This window comes from Balaenoptera borealis (genome assembly GCF_965194805.1).
Source record: "Balaenoptera borealis genome assembly, chromosome: 7".
Taxonomy (NCBI): domain Eukaryota; kingdom Metazoa; phylum Chordata; class Mammalia; order Artiodactyla; family Balaenopteridae; genus Balaenoptera; species Balaenoptera borealis.
The window spans coordinates 73,337,173-73,358,757 of NC_138864.1; the positions used below are offsets into that span (position 1 = coordinate 73,337,173).

The 21,585-nt window shown below is 37.5% G+C and overlaps 1 protein-coding gene across 6 annotated transcripts in view; it reads left to right on the forward strand.

The window, feature by feature from the left end:
• Positions 1 to 21,585, forward strand: part of CDK6 (cyclin dependent kinase 6) — a 233,821-nt gene that overhangs the window by 54,373 nt on the left and 157,863 nt on the right. For 5 of the 6 annotated variants that reach the window (XM_082398549.1, XM_082398551.1, XM_082398552.1 and 2 more), the window contains exon 3: positions 7,737 to 7,872. The exons of the other annotated variant lie outside the window; for it this stretch is intronic. In XM_082398549.1, coding sequence (XP_082254675.1) covers positions 7,737 to 7,872 — 136 coding nt within the window. The remainder of the gene's footprint in view (positions 1 to 7,736; positions 7,873 to 21,585) is intronic. 6 annotated transcript variants of the gene reach the window in all.

Here is a 21,585-nt window from a genome sequence, read left to right on the forward strand (position 1 = left end):
TTTCTGTGATTTCCTCGTGTGTTTTATCTCTGAAGTAATGTTTCCTTTTTTCCCATAATAGTATATACTTAGCATAACAGAGTGATGTTACTACCTCATTCTTCTCTCTGCCTTTGATTCAGATAAAATGCATTAGCAGTTTGAGGGATTGTGCTTGAAATGTGAGTGCCTCCAGTGCTTGCTATATAGGACTATGAAAGAAGTTTGAATTCTATTATTTAATGTCCATTTCAGGAATTAATCTTGAATATGAACAGAGCAGTATACAGTACCCTATATACCCATTAAGACAGCCCAAATAGCTTATTTGGGGCCCAGCTTATAGTACACCAGTTTTGCACTACCCTATGATAGCAGTGTGTTTCCATATACACGAGTTTTTACTGTTTGCTCTATTTTAAATATTTACTGTAGTGCAAGTCACATCTTGTAAACTTGCCCAATATGGGGGATTCCCATTTTATTTGTAAAATACTTTTTGGTTAATGGATGCAAAAATGTTAACTCATAGATCCACATTGCCAGGTACATGTAGATAGAAGCTAAAACGAGAGTAGTAGAAACTCTAAAGATGAGCTGGAAGAAGATGAACTATGAAACTTTCTTATGAACACTCTTTTTAAGGCTATAAGGAATAAAATGAGTTAGTAAATAAAAGATGTTGGCTTTGCATTCCCTTGTCAGATTGTGGTAGCCTTCAGTGTAACAACAATATGATCACAAAGGGGTTTCCCTGCTTTGGGGTTACTACTTATGGGGCGTCCCTGTGCATTTCCACTTCTCAACAACAGCTAGTGGAAGGGGGGTTGCTTAACGAGGGGTTTTGGGAGAACAGATCTCTGAGCATTGGACTCAACCTTTAACTAAACTCAGTACCTTTGTATGATTTTTAAATGCTTCTCCTTGCCTCCTCACTTCTTCTTACCCAGGCCTTTCCGATGCTAGGTTCCATATTCCCATTTGCAATGAGCTTCTCTCTCTTGCTTTCTTTCTCTACTTTTTCTCCATAAAATGCCTCTGTGGTCAGACAAGGAACCACAAGGAGGAATCCTGGGAAGAGGCCGCATGGCTCCTTGGGAGAGATTAATTATTCGGCTCTGTTGCTGTCAATTACTCTTTCCCAGCCGGCATGCTTATGGAGAAACCTCTTAAGGCGAATAGTCTCCCAGCAAGTCAGGGAACTGGTATAGTCACCTGGAGGAAACTCCTACTAATTAAGCTATGCGCTTGAGCTTAATTCAGTTTGTCTAATATATAAGATGTATTTGAGGTCAGATATTGATGTTTAAAGTCTTTTAATTATTTCAAAATGTTTATAGATGTCTTAGGACTATTTTTTGTTGTAAGTAATAAAACCCAACTCAAACTGGGTAAGCACAAAAGCAACATTACTGGCTCACATAAGTAATAAATCCAGGGGTAGGTTGGGCACAAGGGGGTCCAGGTGCTTAAATGATGTCATCCGGAATCTCTTGCCTATCATCTCTCTGCTCTGGCTCTCTTCGGTGTTGGCTGCATTCCATGGTGGGCTCTACAGTGGTGGCAGAGATGGCCACCAGCAGCTGCAGGCTAATCTGTTGCCAGTTTGGTAATCCCAGAATAAAGAGAGCTCTACTTTCCCAGAAGATCTAGTAAAATTCCTGGGACCAATTCTCATGGTCCTGTCCATCCCTAAATCAGTCATTGTCACTCTGTCCAGGGTAGGTTACGTGCCATCCTGCGCATGTACCCCACGAATATATTGCCTGAGTGTATGGGGTAAGAGTGGTTCCTCAACAAGAAATGAGGATATGGTTTCCAGAAGAGAGAATGGATGTTGGAAAGGTAGACATCACAGGTGTCTACTGTAATAGGATGTAGAATGAATTTACTTTGATGTTGATATATAAAGTTTCACATAGTGTTTGTAGAATTAATTTGGAATTAATACATAGCCATATATCACTGCTTATAGTTTTACATGTCAGTCGTCTCTCCCCCCAACTGGATATGAAGCTCTTAAAAACGGTACCCGTCTTAGATCTGTTGGAATCTCTAAAACCAAGTACAGTGCCTGCACAGTACAGTGCCCATACTGATAAGTGTTTACAGGTACTGCTGAAATGGCGATTTCCTTCTAGCAGCAGGTTCATTATTGTTAGTGGCAAATACTTCTGGAATTACACCATTCAGTGCTGGTTGAGAATAAGTGCACACACACTCCTTATTTAATGAGCAAAAGGAGAATACCCTGGCCAGTATCCAGTAGTGTAGGGTTAGTGGGAGGTGTGAACATAAATTTGGTGCATGCGAGCTGTAGCCAAAGAATGTGCTTCGTGGACTATAGAGGAAGAGATTAGAGATTTTTAAAAAATTCTTCTCAATTCTGAAGACTGCCTGTAGTTCAAATAAAATTTTGTTTAGCACCCTTTGGCAGCTGTGCCAGACATCTCACAGATCTTGAACTATTTGATGTCCAAACATTCAAGAGTATGAAAAAAAGTGACAGGAAAAAAATCCTTATAGAACTTCCTGTGACAGGTCAGAGTTTAATCACAGCAAGTAATGCAGATTTCCCTTTTATTATAACCACAATAGAAAGGCAGGGCTTGTGTTTACAGAGCATGTTGTTTGGGAGACCTTTGTAAATTGTAATCTTTGGAAATCCCAAACCTTATTGGATGTAATCCCATCCATTAGATGAAGACAACTTGCCTATGCAATAGATCCAGAATAGCAAGTTAAATGGAGAACATGAACAGGAAGCAGTCATTCCGAATTACAATGGGTAGGATGCAGAGTTAATTCATGGAGATATTTTGTTATGAGATAATTACATCACTAGGACAGCTGGAAAGCTGAGTGCTGTGCTGGACCGCAGTGCTTGCTCTCTGCCCTGCAGCTGGGGGGTCAGGACAATAGAGACAGGGAGAGGACTTATTTTATGGGATAGTTAGGGGCTTGGCTGACTTAATTGTGAAATGATAATGACCTATCTGCCTTTTTTGGATTTTGTTTTGCGCAGCTAAACTGGATTCGTAGACTCAGTGAATGCTGAGAACCACTTTTCACTTCTACTTTTTGAACATTCACTTGGATCGCGTTAAGCTAAGCTCTAATGGATAAATTTTGAATGGTAGTTTTCATTTCCTCTAAAAGTCATCTGAGATATTTTTGTTCATCCTCAACACAATGTGATTATATTTCTCTTATGGAACTGTAGTTATGCAGTCACTGAAATGGTATTTTTGTCAGTTTACTGAATAGCAAAAAAAATAAAATGGTTTTGGAAAGCTTTAAGATGTTGGTCGACACAAGGTATCAAACAGTTGAAGTTATTTCCCAGGGTTTATTTTCAAATGTTCAGACCTGTCTGGCTCTTTTGTTTTGCAAGTTATAGAGGTTATAGGTAGCTTGACCACATTCCTCATTGATTTATATATTACGGATTGTTAACCTCCCGCCAAACACCAGGGGTTTCATTCAGTTCTTGTTTAGTTCAGTTGCTTTATGTGAGACTTATTGGTTTTATTACAGCATCTATCTTCTCTTTATTGCCCACTGAAGTGATTATTATTTGCTTTGGGATGATTCCAGATAGAGTCATTGTAGACAAGAAAGCATCAAAAATATTATGTTCTAAAATTCCTAAGATTAGTATTTATAGCTGTTGATTGAAAATGCATTTTCTACCCATTATGACTAATGTAATTTAATTTTACTATGATAATGTTTACTAAGCAATTAAGTCAGACTAAATTTCATGTTTTAGTATAGAGTAATATTTCCCAAAATGTCTTCTGTGCGGTACTGGGTCTATTGGATGCTGATGGCCAGCATTGGAGCCCCAAACCTACAGGTTCTTCTAGGACTTTTACTTCCCTCAATGTCACTTTTGAATTTCTAAGGAGACGGTAATAGGCTCCATTTCCCAAATAAAATTAATAACAGCACCTTAAAAAAATAAAAAGCATTATCTCCTTAAACCAGCATGAGCCGCTTCTACTAAACACCATTCTTTTTGTAGCCTAGAAGAATATATAATTATATACACTAAAATTTATACAAGAATATTCTACTCTGTGTCTCTTTAAATGTGTGTCTTTAAAAATCCACTTTAAAAAAAATTGCCAATTAAAATTAGTGCCTTTTCTCCATGGCTTATCATTTGGGGCAATTAACAGGGGCTCCAGGGAGCTCACCTTTGCATATCTCAGGTGTGGAGTCCAGGTGCTGCAGGCAGCAACAGTGAATCTTAATAAATTGAAGAGAGTGATATGAGTGATATAACTTTGAGAAAAATAACTTGGGTGGGTTAGATGTTATGCTTGCATTGTGTCATACAGAGTGTTTGAAAATGGTTTCGGTGAGATGAAGCAACATAGCATGCTGCCAGGGCTGTTAGGTAACTAACAACGGTTTGGGAGCAAGTGACCCTTCGGTTTAGCAGTGTTTTATGATCACTTCATTCTCCAGCTATGTCCCTGTCAAAAAATTTTTTTCTTTTGGAAATTACTAAAACGTCTTATGTATTACAAACCATAAGTGTAGTAAGAACTGGAGTTACTAGTTCTTTACTGACTGGAGGCAGTGATAAACAATGTATTTTTTTATTAAGGAAATGTATTACTTATAATAGAAAACATTTTGAAAGTAATGTTTAAGAAGCACAGCTGTAATGATGCAGTTCCCATGTTTGTATTTGATTTTAGTACAGGCCATTTTTGGTTCATTACTGTTTCATTTTATCACGAAAATAGAAGCTCCAGATATAAAGAAGCTTGGTAATTGTGGAACTCCTTTTTCTTCTTCAAAAGGAAGAAAAAATATTCCATTGTATATATTTGCCACATCTTCTTTATCCATTCATCTGTCAGTGGACACTTAGGTTGCTTCCATGTCCTGGCTATTGTAAATAGTGCTGCAGTGAACATTGTGGTACATGACTCTTTTTGAATTATGGTTTTCTCAGGATATATGCCCAGTAGTGGGATTGCTGGGTCATATGGTAGTTCTATTTTTAGTTATTTAAGGAACCTCCATACTGTTCTCCATAGTAGCTGTATCAATTTACATTCCCACCAACGGTGCAAGAGGGTTCCCTTTTCTCCACACCCTCTCCAGCATTTATTGTTTGTAGATTTTTTGATGATGGCCATTCTGACCGGTGTGAGGTGATACCTCATTGTAGTTTTGATTTGCATTTCTCTAATGATCAGTGATGTTGAGCTCAGCCATAAAAAGAAACGAAATTGAGTTATTTGCAATGAGGTAGATGGACCTAGAGTCTGTCATACAGAGTGAAGTAAGTCAGAAAGAGAAAAACAAATACCGTATGCTAACACATATACATGGAATCTAAAAAAAAAAAAAAATGGTTCTGATGAACCTAGGGGCAGGACAGGAATAAAGACACAGACGTAGAGAATGGACTTGAGGACATGGGGAGGGGGAAGGGTAAGCTGGGATGAAGTGAGAGAGTGGCATGGACATATATACACTACCAAATGTAAAATAGTTAGCTAGTGGGAAGCAGCCGCATAGCATAGGGAGATCAGCTCGGTGCTTTGTGACCACCTAGAGGGGTGGGTTAAGGAGGGTGGGAGGGAGACACAAGAGGGAGGGGATATGGGGATATACGTATGCATATAACTGATTCACTTTGTTATACAGCAGAAACTAACACAACACTGTAAAGCAATTATACTCCAATAAAGATGTTAAAAAAAAAAAGGAAGAAAAGAGTAAAGATGTCAAAGTATACGGGTTTAATGGAAAGAAGATGGTTCAAAGGAGCCTATGAATAAATGGTAGTTACCTCGAATTACCAAATTTTGAAAGAGTTGTTTTCATAAACTTCCCAGGTTTCAGATCCATGCATGATAGCAATCATATTTTTCACAGTACGGCATGCATATGATTTATGGCATTATTTTTAATAAATTTGTTAATTAGGAGTTTTTACTTTGTCAGAATAATTTTTCAGAATAAGTCACATTAGTGATACTGGAAGACTTTAGAAATTTAGAAAAAGTTAAGTTTATAAATAGATAATTAAAACTTAGAAGTCAGAATATTTGGAAGTAGACAAACGTAAGGAAGAAATTCTGTTGATCTTAATTGATTTTAATGACGTTGTAGAACTCACCCCAGGCTGCCCAAAATTAAAAAGGAGTTTGGACCTGGCTATAAAGTATGTGTGGTTGTTGGTGGTGGTGTTCACCCCATCTGATTTAACTTAATTATGGTGTTCTTTAGTTTCTTTTAAACTTTACTTTATTTATTTATTTTTGGCTGTGTTGGGTCTTCGTTTCTGTGCGAGGGCTTTCTCTAGTTGCGGCAAGCGGCGGCCACTCTTCATCGCGGTGCACGGGCCTCTCAGTATCGCGGCCTCTCTTGTTGCGGAGCACAGGCTCCAGACGCGCAGGCTCAGCAGTTGTGGCTCACGGGCCTAGCTGCTCTGCGGCATGTAGGATCCTCCCAGACCAGGGCTCGAACCCGCGTCCCCTGCATTAGCAGGCAGATTCTCAACCACTGCGCCACCAGGGAAGCCCTAAACTTTACTTTAGATTAACACTGAAGTACCAAAGGTTATGGAGCCCATTTAGCCCAGAAATGCAGTAGAGTGGCATGGTGAACCAGCTAGGCATTAAAAATTTAAGAGGTAATGTACAAAGTGGATAACTGAGAGTCAACCCTGCATTTCAGTAACTGGGTTATATGCACATTTATAGTTAGTTTCTTTGAAGAAGGTGTTGTTTCATTTTAAAAAATGAAAGAAAGTAATATGAATAGCACTTTTATTAGCCTTTTCTTAGTATTTATATTACATTCTTGTCAAGAAATTTATTTATAGCTTGTTTATGGGTGGTGTGTTTAGTTCTTTAAATGTTTGGTGAGCATCTCATGTGCCAGATAGTATCCTTTGTCTGTTGAAGCTAACGGAAATTCTGTCCTTTGGCTTGAAAATTCTTTTGGCTACTGAAGGCTTTGTTCTTAAAACTTAAATTTTGAATTAGTTGTAGGATTTTATGGAAGGAAGTGAATTCTCCCATCCAAACATAATTACAAAGTTTGTCAATCTGCCTTTATCATCTAAGGGCAATATAGTTTACCAATACAATTTCTGCCCCCCCGCAAAAGTTAAAATTTCACAGTTTTTATTAGCATGATATTTGGAATTTTGAAACTAAGAATTCATGCCCATTCTAGGGAAATGATTTGATTCACCAGGATGAGAAGGCTTTCTTAGAAATAAACCAAATTTCTCCATATTCCATTATAGTTATTTTCATAGGCATAAGACCTTAAATTCCAGGAAAATCTAAATTACAGAGTCCAGCATCTCCAAAAAATGCTCAGTCTGTCTGTTTAATAATTCTTGACCTGTGAGCTAAGAACCATATTTTTCCTAGAGGCTGCAGTTTTTGAAACTATCTCTATCAGCAAGTTCTACCTAAGATCTTAACTAAGGAGCTCTCCAAGCAGACATTCTCATGTTGCAGTCGTGTTGATTTCTCTTTGCCACTGTGGATTTTGTCACCACTTAACTAAGTGCTCCGCCCCTGAACTTTCATATCGATATTCAAGTATCAGATCCTATTAGGTATCCTTACATATTATCACAAGGAATGATCAAACCTGTCCTTTTTTTCTCCCTAATTACATGATCAAATTGAGGGATATGTGTAAGACTTACAGGTTACTTCTTTGCTTATTACCACCTACTTAATACCTCCTTTTTTTTTTCCTTTTAGGTTGTTTGATGTGTGCACAGTGTCACGAACAGACAGAGAAACCAAACTAACATTAGTGTTTGAACATGTTGATCAAGACTTGACCACTTATTTGGATAAAGTTCCAGAGCCTGGAGTGCCCACTGAAACCATAAAGGTACTAAGAATCATCTCTCTGCCTGGTCAAACAGTCACACTGTTATATAAACAATGGCACTCTTTCCTTATGAAAATTGCCAAAATTAGAGCCTTTGGAACTCAATATATAGTTAAATATATCTAGTATGACTAAGTGGGATGTTTAAAGAATGGGGTATATTCTAGTTCACTAATTTTAGGGCTCAGTGGAAAAAACCCTTTAGTTCTAATACATACTAAAATTATTGGAAAATATCTATTTGTACATTATCTGGCCCTAAGCTTAGAAAGTATAGTGTAGTAAGTATAGCTCAGCCTTTTTCTGATCGTTTGTGGATTCTAAGGGTTATAATTTAAAACATCATTCATGAGTATATTGAATATTGTAATTGTATACTGGTCCTAGGACATACCTATGCTATGTAAATCTGAAATATTGATTGTTAGGCCCTTCTTTCTCCATTTTCTTCTCATTCATAAAACATTTATAGGAAGCCTAAGTGTCAAGTACCATCCCAAACTCTTGGGATTCAAAGATGACTTAAGACTCCTTGGAGGTCAGCAAGCTAGATGCAGTGTATTGACAAGAGGTCCTTTCTTCCTTTAAGTCTAATGGGAAGAGCTACTTATAAAGCTTTGTTGGTCTTACTTTGTGCTGCTTAATTGAACTTCCCAGTCGATCTTGTAGATCTGTGCATATCATGGGCAGGTTTTCACAAAGATCTGTTTGTTTTTGTGAATTAGGTGAAACAGACTCCTTACCTTATCATTCATTGTGTAGAAATGAGTTCTAGAGTTCAGCATCATTTTAGATAGGAGTTAATAGCTGAAAACAGTTTATCTTCTGAACAGAGTAAGAAATGTCTTTTAGTGATAGCTAGGTGGTGTTCCCAGATACTGATACATTTAGAACTTGATGTATTGAATGATTTATTTCTTTGGTTTTAGACTAATGTAGAATTTATTTTCTCCTGTCTGCCTTTCATAAAAGAATATGGTGCTCAGGAATGGTCTCGTTGCTTCCTGAGCAGTTTCAAGGACAGTAAGGCCCTTTAAACATAGGTATTCCTAATTACCTGTTCTTGGTCCTTTTCTCTTCTATCTCTGCATCCCTCTTTTCACTCAAATTCTATTCCAATCCTGTGGCTTCAGTTCTCTCCTTTATGAGTTTGTCCAAAATACCATGTTCAGCATGCAGGGCGGAGTGTAGCCCTGTTTTGTGTACTCTGCTTTCTGGCCAGATTGGGCTAATCCCCATCCTCTTACTGTGGCTTGTAATTTCCTACCTCCGTGGGCTTCCTTCTCATTGCCATTTCTTTGCTCCCCCCACCAATAACTCTCTGCTTACATTTTTCAAGGCCCACCCCAGATATCATTTGAGCAAACTTTATAGCTGGATGTAATCTCATTTGTCTTATAGCTTGTTCTACATCTCTTTCCCTCTTTATCATATTTCCTACATTTAATTGTCATTATTTGTGTCCATGTCTTACCTATTCATTCATCTTTGTATCCTGACAGTCCCTACTCAGTGATTTATACACATAGGTACTCAATAAGTAAGACACATTGCCAACCTTTCTTCAGATATAATTAATTGAAAATTGTTTTTTAAATGACTTCCAACAGCTTAAACACAGACTGTCAAAATAAGCATTAGCTTCTTCTGATCTATTTCTAAGTTCAAAAATTTCATTTGGGGGAGGTCATTTTTTTTTGGGCAGCGCGACAAGGTAACCATATATTTATACCCTACATTGCCACCTACATAGATCTTTCGAGCTTCACATTAAATTCTCCTAGGACATTAGAGGCTGCTGAGTGGAATCATTTGCAAAACTATGTGTAGCTAAAATGACTGATAAACCAGAGTGATGTGCTTAAACTAAGGCTTGATTGAGCAAGAGTAGAAAATGAAGTGGGGTGGGGGAAATTCCCAAGGGTGGGAGTAGAGAAGTAAGCAGGATTCAGAGAGGAACAGGCAAAAAGGTGGTCACTAAGGTGAGATGAAGGAGAGGAGCCGGGGAATGGCCAAGCCAAGGTTGGGGAGCGGGGGATTGGTGCTTATCAACAGAAGCTTTTGACAAGGTAACTTGTTAAAAGTATTTCTGAGTTCTTCATCTCTCCAGGGAAAGGGAGTGTCACTTCATTCTGTGTTGAACAGGAGATTCTCCTGGAGGCTGTTAAATTTCTTCAGCCATCAGGGGCAACAGCCCCACAGAGGTAGAGGTGGGTGCAAGGGCTGTGGTTATTTAAGGTTTGTGGTTAATTGTGTTTTGATGTTTTCGTAGTAAAATAAAACTATGGTCAACTGAAATATTTCAGGCGATTAATTTGTATGTTAATGGCTCATTGAACATCTTTTGCTAACTTAAAAGCTAGTCGCAAGACCCTTTTCGTCTTCACCCTTAATTGTTTTTTTAATTGAAGTCTAGTTGATTTACAATGTTGTTTTTAGTTTTTGGTGTACAGTGAAGTGGTTCAGTTATACATATACATATATTCTTTTTCAGATTCTTTCCCATTATAGTTTATTACAAGATATTGAATATAGTTCCCTGTGCTATACAGTAGGACCTTGTTGTTTATCTATTTTATATATAGTAGTTTGTATCTGCTAATCCCAAACCTAATTTATTACCCCCCCCCCGCCCCTTTCCCCTTGGGTAACCATAAGTTTTCTATGTCTATGAGTCTGTTTCTGTTTTGTAAATAAGTTCATTTTTTTTAGATTCCACATATAAGTGATATCATATGATATTGGTCTTTGTCTGACTTCACTTAGTATAATAATCTCTAGGTCCATCCATGTTGCTGCACATGGCAGTAGTTCATTCTTTTTTATGACTGAGTAATATTCCATTGTGTATATATATATATATATATATATATATATATATATATATATATATATATATATACCACATATTCTTTATCCATTCATCTGTCAAAGGACATTTAGGTTGCTTCCATGTCTTGGCTATTGTAAATAGTGCTGCCATGAACACTGGGGTACATGTATCTTTTCAAATTAGAGTTTTCTCCAGATATATGCCCATTCATCCTTAATTTTTAAAAATTTTCTGAAATGTGCTGATCTACTTTTCTTCCTTATTAAGTATAAGGGGTTGTTTTTTTTTTTTAGAATTTGTGTTTGAGGTTCTTTAAGGTCATCATTAAAAACATGAGTAATCATTTAAAAGCACTATAATACTATCAAATGGATAGTTTTAAGCTGAATATGTGATTGACATAAATTTATTTTTAATGAACACTTTTATCTTTTGTTTCTAAGTTGACATCTTTTTAAGCACTGGTATGAAGGATAAACAGCTGCTCAGTAGGAAGTTCCAGCTAGTTGAGGTTCTGGTTAATTGAATTTTTCAAGCACACAGCCAGAGAACAGATATATTTTGTTGTTGTATAGCTCATTTATGAGAAGTCTCAATAACTATATCAAGTGAATATTGTTATTATGAGGAACCTATTGGGAACATGGATTGGATTCTTTATATAGAATGCTTTGTTGTAATAAGAGTTTTTCTGAATATACTCGTACAAAGGTTAATTGAATATTTACAGGGTGAGTTCTGTGCTAGGCACTTTGAGGACACAAAACTGCATGAGTCATGAACCTGCACTTGGGGACCTTAGAATATAAGAGCACACAGAAGCATGTGGGACACTTCTCTATGGTTATTTAAGTAGTTTAGTTGGTGTTTGGTGTTTTCAAGTTTAAAAAAACCCCTCTTACTTATGAATAAACACAGTCTGTAGCTGATTCTTTGCATTATGGTACCAAAATATTTTCTAAAATGTTCTTCAAAATCATATATATTATTCTTGACATTGTCTTGCATATATCAGAACTCGCCATGTTGCAAAATAGACAAATAGGTAAAATATTTTAACATGAAATAGGTGTAAAACAGGAAGTCAGGGAAAGACCTCATATTCAGATGGTTTAGGCTGTGGGAATTTTCCTCCACCACCTGTCCCCCACCATGTTTTCTGTGGCACTGTTTACCTGTTGGTCCGCCTCAATTCAGTATATTCAAGTGCACATTCAGGACATAAATTGCATTAGGTGAGCCGTACTTGGGTAAAACTGGGATGCTGCATGGTCTCTGACTAGCTATTACAGAGGTAAACTCTCTCTGTTCAGTACCATTTTCATCAACCTGTTTGTTATAAAAAGAGCCCATGAGGGCTTCCCAGGTGGTTCAGTGGTTAAGACTCCGTGCTTCCACTGCAGGGGGTGTGGGTTCGATCCCTGGTCAGGGAAGTTCCACATGCCACATGGTGCAACCAAAAAAAAAGAAAAAGAAAACAAACAAACAAACAAAAAAAGAGCCCATGATGGGCTTATTTTCCCAGCTTACATATATCACATAACAATTTTTACATGCATTTAAATACCATTTGTTTTTAAAAGTAAAAAAGGCAGAAAACCACCCCTGAAAGCCCTAAGTGTTTGCGAAGGTTGATAGTTGGGTGAACTCATTCGGGGAAATTCTGTCATTATGATATGGTCTGGACTGAAAATTGTCATTGAGAGGCTTATGAGAATAAAATAAAATCATAGGTGGTTCTTTCCAACATTTTAAAATACACCTATTCTAAAAATAAATAAATAAATACATTTATACGTCTTATTCATACTTCATCTTGAAGTTTTCATCACATTCTTTAATCTCTTTTCTTGATGTCCTGAGATATATTCATTCATGTTGATGGTGACATTTGCATAAAGAAACCTCTTGACTGCTATGCTGTGACGTCAACAAGTACTCAAACTTTGCCTCGTAGGCTTATTGTTGCCATATCTTGCTTTCCTATTTCTAGTTCAGAATGTTATTTTTTGATGTACTTAATTGTGGAGGAATGCAGTGCCATCTGTTTAATTTTAATTTGATCATTTGAGATTCGACATTGTCTTCTTAGACCACCACGCTTAAACTTATGAGGCAATAATTGACACCTTATGATTGTCTTATTTTTTTCTTTGGGGGTTCATAATACATTTTGAGTACCTGTGTTTATGTAGCACCTTTCATTTATGGGGACTTTATGAGAAAAAAAAAAAGGCTTCCAGATCGTTAGGTTTTCTCTTTCATGCCTTTATCTGCTACCTTATGAGAGAGGATCAGAAAGAACTGTAAACAAATTCCCTCACCTTGTTCCTTAGTCATGTGTAACTGCTATCCAGAAAAAGAACTATATGGCAGGATATATATGGGGAGAGACTCCTGTGTAAAATCTTATGCTTTACATGTTTTCAAAGGTAATGCCCTCTTTTACTAAACTATCATTTGGTACTCAGGCTTCCGTGTCTAGTACATTATCTCTCCTAGTATATGACCTGGCTTCTCAACTATCTTTTAAACTCTTTGAGAACCTAGTTTCATTCTTTGGACATTCTGTACATGTAACACGCTTTTCACAAATAGAAATTCAAAGGCACTGAAAGCTCACAGAGAACACCAGCTGCCTCTCCAAAGTAGAACACAGTTCTTTCAGCTCAAGACCACATGGCCTCTTTGGATGACTCAGTCTTGGAATAAAAATTATATTTTATTTGCGTATCTCTATGACAGATGAATTCTATATGGCTTGAGAAGGCCGAAAGACCTCAAGGTTTATGTGTCTGTGTGGGTCATTTTCTCTGTGAATTAGATTTCATTTTATCTTCGATTGAATGTTTCTTAGAGATTTCTGTTGGTTGTAACATTTTCAGTAAGAGATAAAATGTACTATTAAGTTTATTTTACAAAACCCAGACTTCAGAGACTGACACACACTGTTAATAGCACCTGTTTTCTGCCTCTGGGAAAGATCTGTTTTCATGAATAATATCTGCTTGCAGTAAACAGTGGCTCTGGTGTCAGGTTGGGATGCCCAGGGCTGATTCATCTTTCTCCATCTGACATAATGCAAAGTGACTGCCTGGTCCCTGGCCTCTGATGAGGAAAGCCTCTCAGAGCCTTCTCTCCTCTCACCCCTAAAGGAATCAAGCCACGGCTCCGCTCGGCTCCTAGTGGTCTCCACTTTGCCTGAATTATGAGCAGGTGATTTGTCTCATCTTTGCAGGACACAGAGCAAATTAACATGAAAATATCGCTTCCCAGAAAACAAGGCAGGCTTGAATGCCCTGTCGCTGCCGGTCATTAGCCATCTGCCACCGACACTCATACTCTGTTTATCACATTTGAAATTCAGAGCAGATGTTGCATAATAAAGTGATCCCAAAAACAAGACAAGAAATTCAAAGAACAAATACTTCACAATAATGATAAGGATCCTGGAAGGAGATTTTTTTCAATCTAATAGCAAGGCTGGACTTAACTGAATAGACCATGGTTTTAAAAACACACACAGGCACATGCACACACATCTTTCCTGGTGTTTAATGCACACTGCTTTTTTGTAGTCACATGAAATAATTTTTGAAGAAAGTGCATTTGTGAAAGATGCCTGAGAGGACTGTTTAATAAGATTAATTGTAATAAGCAAAGTGGAATGTTGTAATAACACTAGTTCTGGTACAAAGGACCTCATAGGTCAGTCATGCCAGTGTTGGTTTTTACTCTAAAATGGGCCTCAACTTACAGCAATGTGACTTAAAATAGTTCACTCCTGTAGTATAGTTGGATCTCTCAGGGCTTGTAGCTAGCCAGTGTGGTTGCCCAGACAGCTTATTTTCTTCTTGGTACTCAAGATCTTGTGTTCCCTCTACGCTTTGCCTCCTCTGCCTCCTTCCCTGCCCCCCACTGTCCCCCCCATCCTCCACCCCCATGCGTGTGCATGCACACACACACACACACACGCATACTCACACACTCTTAGCTTCCCCAGGCTCTGCGTAGCTCTGCCCCAGCTTCCTCCTCAGTCCCTGGCTTTGGGCTCTCTCCAACCTGAGTCCTAAGAATCTTTCATGTAAGTTTCACTACCCTTCCACATTAATGTAACATTTTACAGGATTGGTTATTGGAATGTTTTACCTAATCAACCTATGCGCATTCTAGACCCTTCTTATGCCTTATGAAAAGCACATCATTCGTGATATATTAACAATTGTGCTTAGAGGCATTCTGCTTTTTAAAACTCAGGCGTCTGAACTTTCATCAGGAATGTAACCTATGTCATAGTTTTTCTCTGTGGAAAGTCAGCTTGGAATGTAGTCTTCTGACTCAAAAGAAATGCTTTCTCCACACAGACCACACCCTCGTTCCCACCCTTACCTGTGTATGTGCCTGCCTCACTCCCCCCGCCCAACACACGGAATTTGGGGGGATTTAAAAACAGGAACATCAGCCATAATGCTAAGCAAAAGTTAGGCAGCCAGCCTGGGGGTTGCTAGAGGGTTAAATCAAAGTGGCCCCAGCAATTGACCATCATCAGCTCTAATAGAAGAGCTGATCGGAAGGAAGTGAGTCAACACTGAGTTTACCTCAAATTTAGGGGGAAATGTAGGGTGAGTGAGCTACATCTGTGGTAGCTTTCAGTAACTCTTCGGGGAGAACATTTTTAGATCATCTAGATTTTGAGGACTCTCCCAGAAAGACATCCTTAAGCAAGTTCCCAAGCCCTTGTAGTAGTTGAAAATATCAGAGAAAGAGGACAGAATTATGCAAATACATGATTATCTAAAAGTATGTAATGACAAACTATAACAGAGTTATTTTGTGGTTGGTTTTTTTTTTTTTTCTAACAGGAAATATGGGTTAAAAAGAAAAAAAAAACTAGTGTCTTTCTAAAGGTACTGTAAGACTGACTCACTAAAATAAATATTGACTCACTAAAATAAACAAATGACACTTTGATCAAGCTAATAATAGGTAAGTTGGAATCTGTTTAGAAAGTGCTTCCTCACCTTGGGCATTAAATCTGTTTATAGAGCCCATGAAAAAGTTGCAGGCAGTATATACCCAGTGCGTATCACCATGGTGACAGATGGCCGAGGGATGCTCCCCAGAGAAGAGGGATATTCCTCACCCAAGTTTAGTGTGTGCCTAAGCTCCCTGGTTACAGTATCTTTTCTGGCTGTCTTCCTCTAAATGTTGGGTGACCCAGAGCTTCACCCTCATCTCTCTTCTCCTCCCTGTCTACACTTTCTGGCCAGGTGATGTCGTTCAGTTCCAAACCCTCAGGTATCATTATTCTCCAGCCTGACCTATCCCCCTTGCTCTAAATGCATTATAGTCGACCAACCGTTCCGTTTGATATCTCGCCGCCAAAACATTGCCCAAGAATCTTCTCCCCAGCTCAAGCCTTCCCCATCTGCCCAGTTGTTTGAGCCCCAAACCTAAGGATCCTTCTAGGTTTCTTTCTTTCCTTCACAATCTTCATCTAATCCCTTAGCAAGTACTTTTGGTTTTATCCCCAAAAGATAACCCCAATCCGACTGCCTCTCAATATCTTTGTTGCTAAAGCTCTGGTCCAACCCATCAAACCAGCTTCCTAACTCAATATGCTGCTTCCACCTGTTGTAGATTATCCTCCATACAGCAACCAGAGGCACCTTATTAAAGCATAAATAAAAGTATTACTCCCCTGCTGAAAACTTTTCTCCAGTAGTTTCCTATGACTTGTAGAATAAAGTAAAAAGCCTTGCATGACCTAGGGCTCTTCCTTCCTACCCACCCCCTTCCTCCCAAACTCTGATCTGCCTCTGCTCTTTTGGTTCACTGTCCTTCAGCCACACCTGCCTTCTTTCTGTTCTTCCAACATGCTTCCAGCTCAGCGTGGGTATTTATTGTTCACTCTGTTTGGAATGTTCCATGCCTCTCCCTCCCAAGCCCCGCAGGTAGGGTGCCTATTTCTCACCATTCTAATCCCAACTCAGGTTATATCCTAACGACTCCTTCTCTGACCACCTCACCTACCACTCCACACCTACTTACAGTTTACCACATTACACCACGTTGTCCCATTTTATCTTCTTCAACACTTAGCCGGAATGATCTCATTCACTTTTTTATATTTGTTCTTTATTTTTCCCAGCTAGAAGGTGAGAGCTTTGAAGTCCAGACTCTAGTTTATTGCACTATTGCCAGTACTGTCTGGGATATATAGAGGACCCCCAGTAAACATGTGTTGGTAACTATATATTGATGCCTACATTTCAGAGTTAATTAGAGGGTTGATTACATAGGCACCTACTTTCCCATTGTACAAGTGAGGAAGTTGTACATTTTCAGGGATACATTTGTATATATTTACTTTTCTATTATATATGTGCATATTCATATATAATAGAATAATATATATGTATGCACATACATACATACATATGCATATACATATATAAAATAGAAAAGTAAGCTGAGAATATGCCATAGCTCAACACATTTATGTGGCTCTTTCTTCATGGTGGTCAGGGACACTGTGGTATTATCCATACTGTAACTAAGGATTTGCTTGGTTGGCTTGGCTTAGATATAGTCTAAAACCAATAACTGATCTCCACTAGAACTATACGGCATTTTCTCCTTTAATATAATACTGACTTAACTAAATTCCCGAAATTGTTCTCTTTCAATGTTGGACTCTGCTAATTGTGTTTTATACTAAGGATGGGACACTGAGTCCAATGAAGCGATTGATTGACGGTATGAATCTTAGAGCCCATTCTCATTTCTCAGGGGTAGAGTGACACATTTTTAAAAATTTAAATGTAAGTTTCCATATATTCGCTGTGTGTGCAAAGTTCTTTCTCATCCCCACCATGACAAGTAGCAGCTTCAAAGAGTTAAGTTACTTTAAAAAGATCTAATTGGAAATACTCTCCTATATTTATTCATTTGGATTTTTATCATTCGTATCCAGAGATTTCAGATACCCATGTGATTGTGGAGTTTGGAAGTTCAGAAAGCACATTCTACTAGAGCAGTTGCTAATGATTTGCAGTCACTAATTTTTAAATTAGTGAAAGGCATCTAGAGAAAGTATCCACCAGTTACCTAAGATTGTAACTTCTTCCTCATTCCTAAGCAAGGTGGAAAGGCTTAATTGTTTCATTGCAGTTAAAATCATTATTGGTTCTATTAAATATTTGTTGAAATTAATAAGTGCTTTCACAAATGGTTGTGCAATGAAGCCCATAATGAAAACCTCATAATGGTAGGTATGAGAATCAAATATCTCCAGCAAATGAAATATTGTTGCAAATACTCTCATTCTGCCTTCATCTTTCTCATCACCACTATCAAAGAGCAAAATTCTCCAAAAAGATTGACTCCAGTGGAAAAAATCAAATGAGGAGAGTTTGACCTGAATTTGGATTCATATATCTAAATCAGGGCCTTCATGCAAGCATCTGAACACTGTGACTCTTGATGTCTTAGGAATTAAAAGAAAATTCTGTGAATATTAGAAATGACCAAGTATAAATCTAATCTTTAAAAACTCTAGCTACCACCGTACAGTGGAAGCCTAATTTGGATGCCTGGAAAACAGACTAAACCCAACAAATTTTGTAAAAATGAGTTACCATCTAATAAGGGGTTAATGAAGTTAAGTTAAACATAATGCTCTTTCTGCAGGTGTGGTCAGTGAATCACCTATATAATCACCGCCTGGGGTGCTCATTTAAATTGACAGCCTTGCCCTAAACATAATCTCAGGAGGGAGTTTCCAATAAGTACCCTCTGATGTTGCTTATAGACACTGCTGTTTAAAAAATAGTCCTTACAGTTTGACATATGACCCTACTTGGAAATGGAAAATGTCTGTAGTGACTCAAACCTCTGGAATATTTGCTTGCCTATGAGTAGGTGGCCCCAGCCATTCAGAGGACTCTAATCTAAGCTCAGATGAATCAGGTGTGGCATTTTAACTAAAGCCGTCTGACTGTATGAATACTTGTTTAAAAGCACTGATGTTTTATTCCTTAAGATGGTCTATTGGAAAATGCTAACTCATTTATATGAATTAAAGAGAAAACGCTTAGGAACATGAGAATTCTAACTAGAAAGTCTTAAGCCACCCAGAAAGCTACTCTTCGCAAAAAAAGTGTTCGTGACATACCATGATTTGACCTTTGAAAGATGCTTTTTGTTTCATTTCACTTAATGTTCTCACAGTTCTCTGTGGTCCTAACTTAGTAAACCATTACCAGATTTGCAAGTGTAATGATCAGAATTCCTAACCCTGTTTTATTGATTTGATGAGGAACCAAAACCATATGAAACTTAAGTGAATCATAGGCATAGATTTTTAGTGCTGACACTAATGTGGCCAAACAGAGTGTTCAGGTACTTACTTTGAGGCTCATGTATTAGAAGATATGAGTGCTCAGAATTTCTTCCACTTGTGTTTCTAAGCCTTTAACAAATGTAAGCTAGTAGCTTTGTTGGTTTTTATATTTACCATTGCTCTCTGCTGTCCCTGACCATACTTGTTCATTTTTCCTTTCTTGGACAAAACCAAAGAAATATTTATCATTCTACTCTAGTATAGTCACACCACTTTTAGATTGGAAAGCTAAAATAGAACGTAGCAGGAAATTGGGGACCACAGGGCATAGGAGGTTTCACTCCAAATTAAGTTTAGGAACTGCAGCGTTAAAGGGTTTAAATCTACGCTGAGCCATCAGATGCTGATTGATCTGGAAACAGATATCCTTAATTGAAGTTGCTCTGTGAATGTGTTTAGTTCTATGAATATGTTGGAACACTTACTGAACACTTAATGAACATTTTAATTTCACTATCACATTTTATTGTTTAAATCTGGAACTCACCATCACCCATAGCTGAAGACCTGAAGTGTTTACTGAGACGAAGGTGTGGTATAAAAGCTGTAGGTGAGGGTCCTGCTTCCCTCCGTCTCTTCCCTCTGTAAAAATATATTCCGAGTCAGGAGGATGCGGGCGCAAGAAGAGGGAGGACATTGATTTGTAGTAACGAGAAGAATTGACTTAATGGGTTCCAGTGAAAAAGGAGAGATTTACATACCCTCAATAACCACGCCCTAAAAGTTAGCTCTTTTAAAAATACGGGATGCTGAGTGTAAATATCTGAAACATTATATTACTAACTTTTGTTTCCCCCATTATGATTCTTTCTCTAGTCATAGCAGTATATCTTGTAGACCTGAAGTCCTTTAATGTTTCAACCAGATATTAAAGGTGGCTTGATTCATGTCTTCAGTGCAAAACTACATGAATCCAAATAAATGAAAATCAAGGACATAAATATTGGTTAATTTTGTCTTTGGCATCATCTATTCTAAATGTTGCCACTGTATTAACGGCCCTTGATATGCTTCTCGTGATTGCTGTAAGATCTTGATAAAAAACAGGAGTTGGGAAGAAAGTAAAATATAAGTTACATTAGAATGAGTTAAGAAAAGAGTTGCATTTTGGTGTCGTCCCAAGCAGGGAGATTTAGGAAAGCATCGCACACCAAGAGAAAGGACTTCTTTTCTGTTTCAGCTCCATCACTTTCACCACCACAGTTTCACAGGACTTCTTACTTTATTTATCACCAAGTTCCATAATTAACATATGGTTCATGTTATTGATTTCTCAGGTTTCAAAGTAAAATAAATTGAGCTTTCTTCCACATTTAGAATATACAGTTTTTTTAAGGAACTCTAAACAAAGACATGCATTATTTGTAAGTTAGAGAGCAGCTGCCAGAAAACAGAAAATTAGGAACGGAGTCATGGGTGAAATAATAGAGATACTGTTCAGAGGTAACCCTTTGTACAGCAGGAAATTTTCCTTAGAAAAGAGACAGCTGAGTTTGCTTGTAAATTTTGCTAGAAACAGGACTGATTTAGTAACATTTAGTGCTGGTTAGGAGGCTGAAGACAGCATTCCAGCTTTGGATACCAAGCAATTGCTGTCTTTTGTGGTTTTGTATAAAGTCTAAACACTTTATAGTTTTAAAAGGTATGTGTATATGAGGGGGGTGCTGCTATTAATTTTTTTAATGAATAGAATAACATATCAAATATCAGATCTGAGAGTAGAGAAGGGTTTTCTAAGCATAAAACAGTAGAAATTGTCACAAAGGAAATACTTCATAGATTAGACGATAAGTTTAAACTTAAATATTACAAATAGAACTAACAGGCAAATAAAATATTTGCCAAAAATACAGCAGAAGTTTAATATACTTAACATATAAAAAGCCCTTAGAAACCAATAAAAAGAAAATTACCTAATTTAGATATGAATAAAGAACACGAACAGACAGATTCACGAAGAAATACGTATACACAGAATGGCTGGTAGATAGGTAGGGGAAGTATTCCACTGCACAAATAACCATTGAAATGCACATTAAAACCAGAATGTATCATTATAGGAGATGATTAAATGAATTATGAAAATTCATTTAACAGAATGATTTTTCAAAAAGACTCATTTTTGAAGAATTGCCTAAAGAAAGATAATATTCAAACTGTATATATAATACAATACCAATTTTGAAATTATTTCAAATAGATGCATAGAAAACTAGAAGGAAATATGCTAAAATACTAAGTGTATATCTTTGTTAAGGTATGGGTTGTTAATATATAAATTAGCATGTACATTAAGCCATATGAAATTGTCAATAGTTGACTGATTGAACCTAATATTTTTATAATCTGACAAAAGGGTGTTATGTGTTTTAGTGGGGAATGCCTTCTATTATAGAAAAGTTGAAATTCTTATATCTGAATCTTCTTGAGCCCGACATAAGAATTAACAACATAATATCATGTCGTTTGTGGTTAG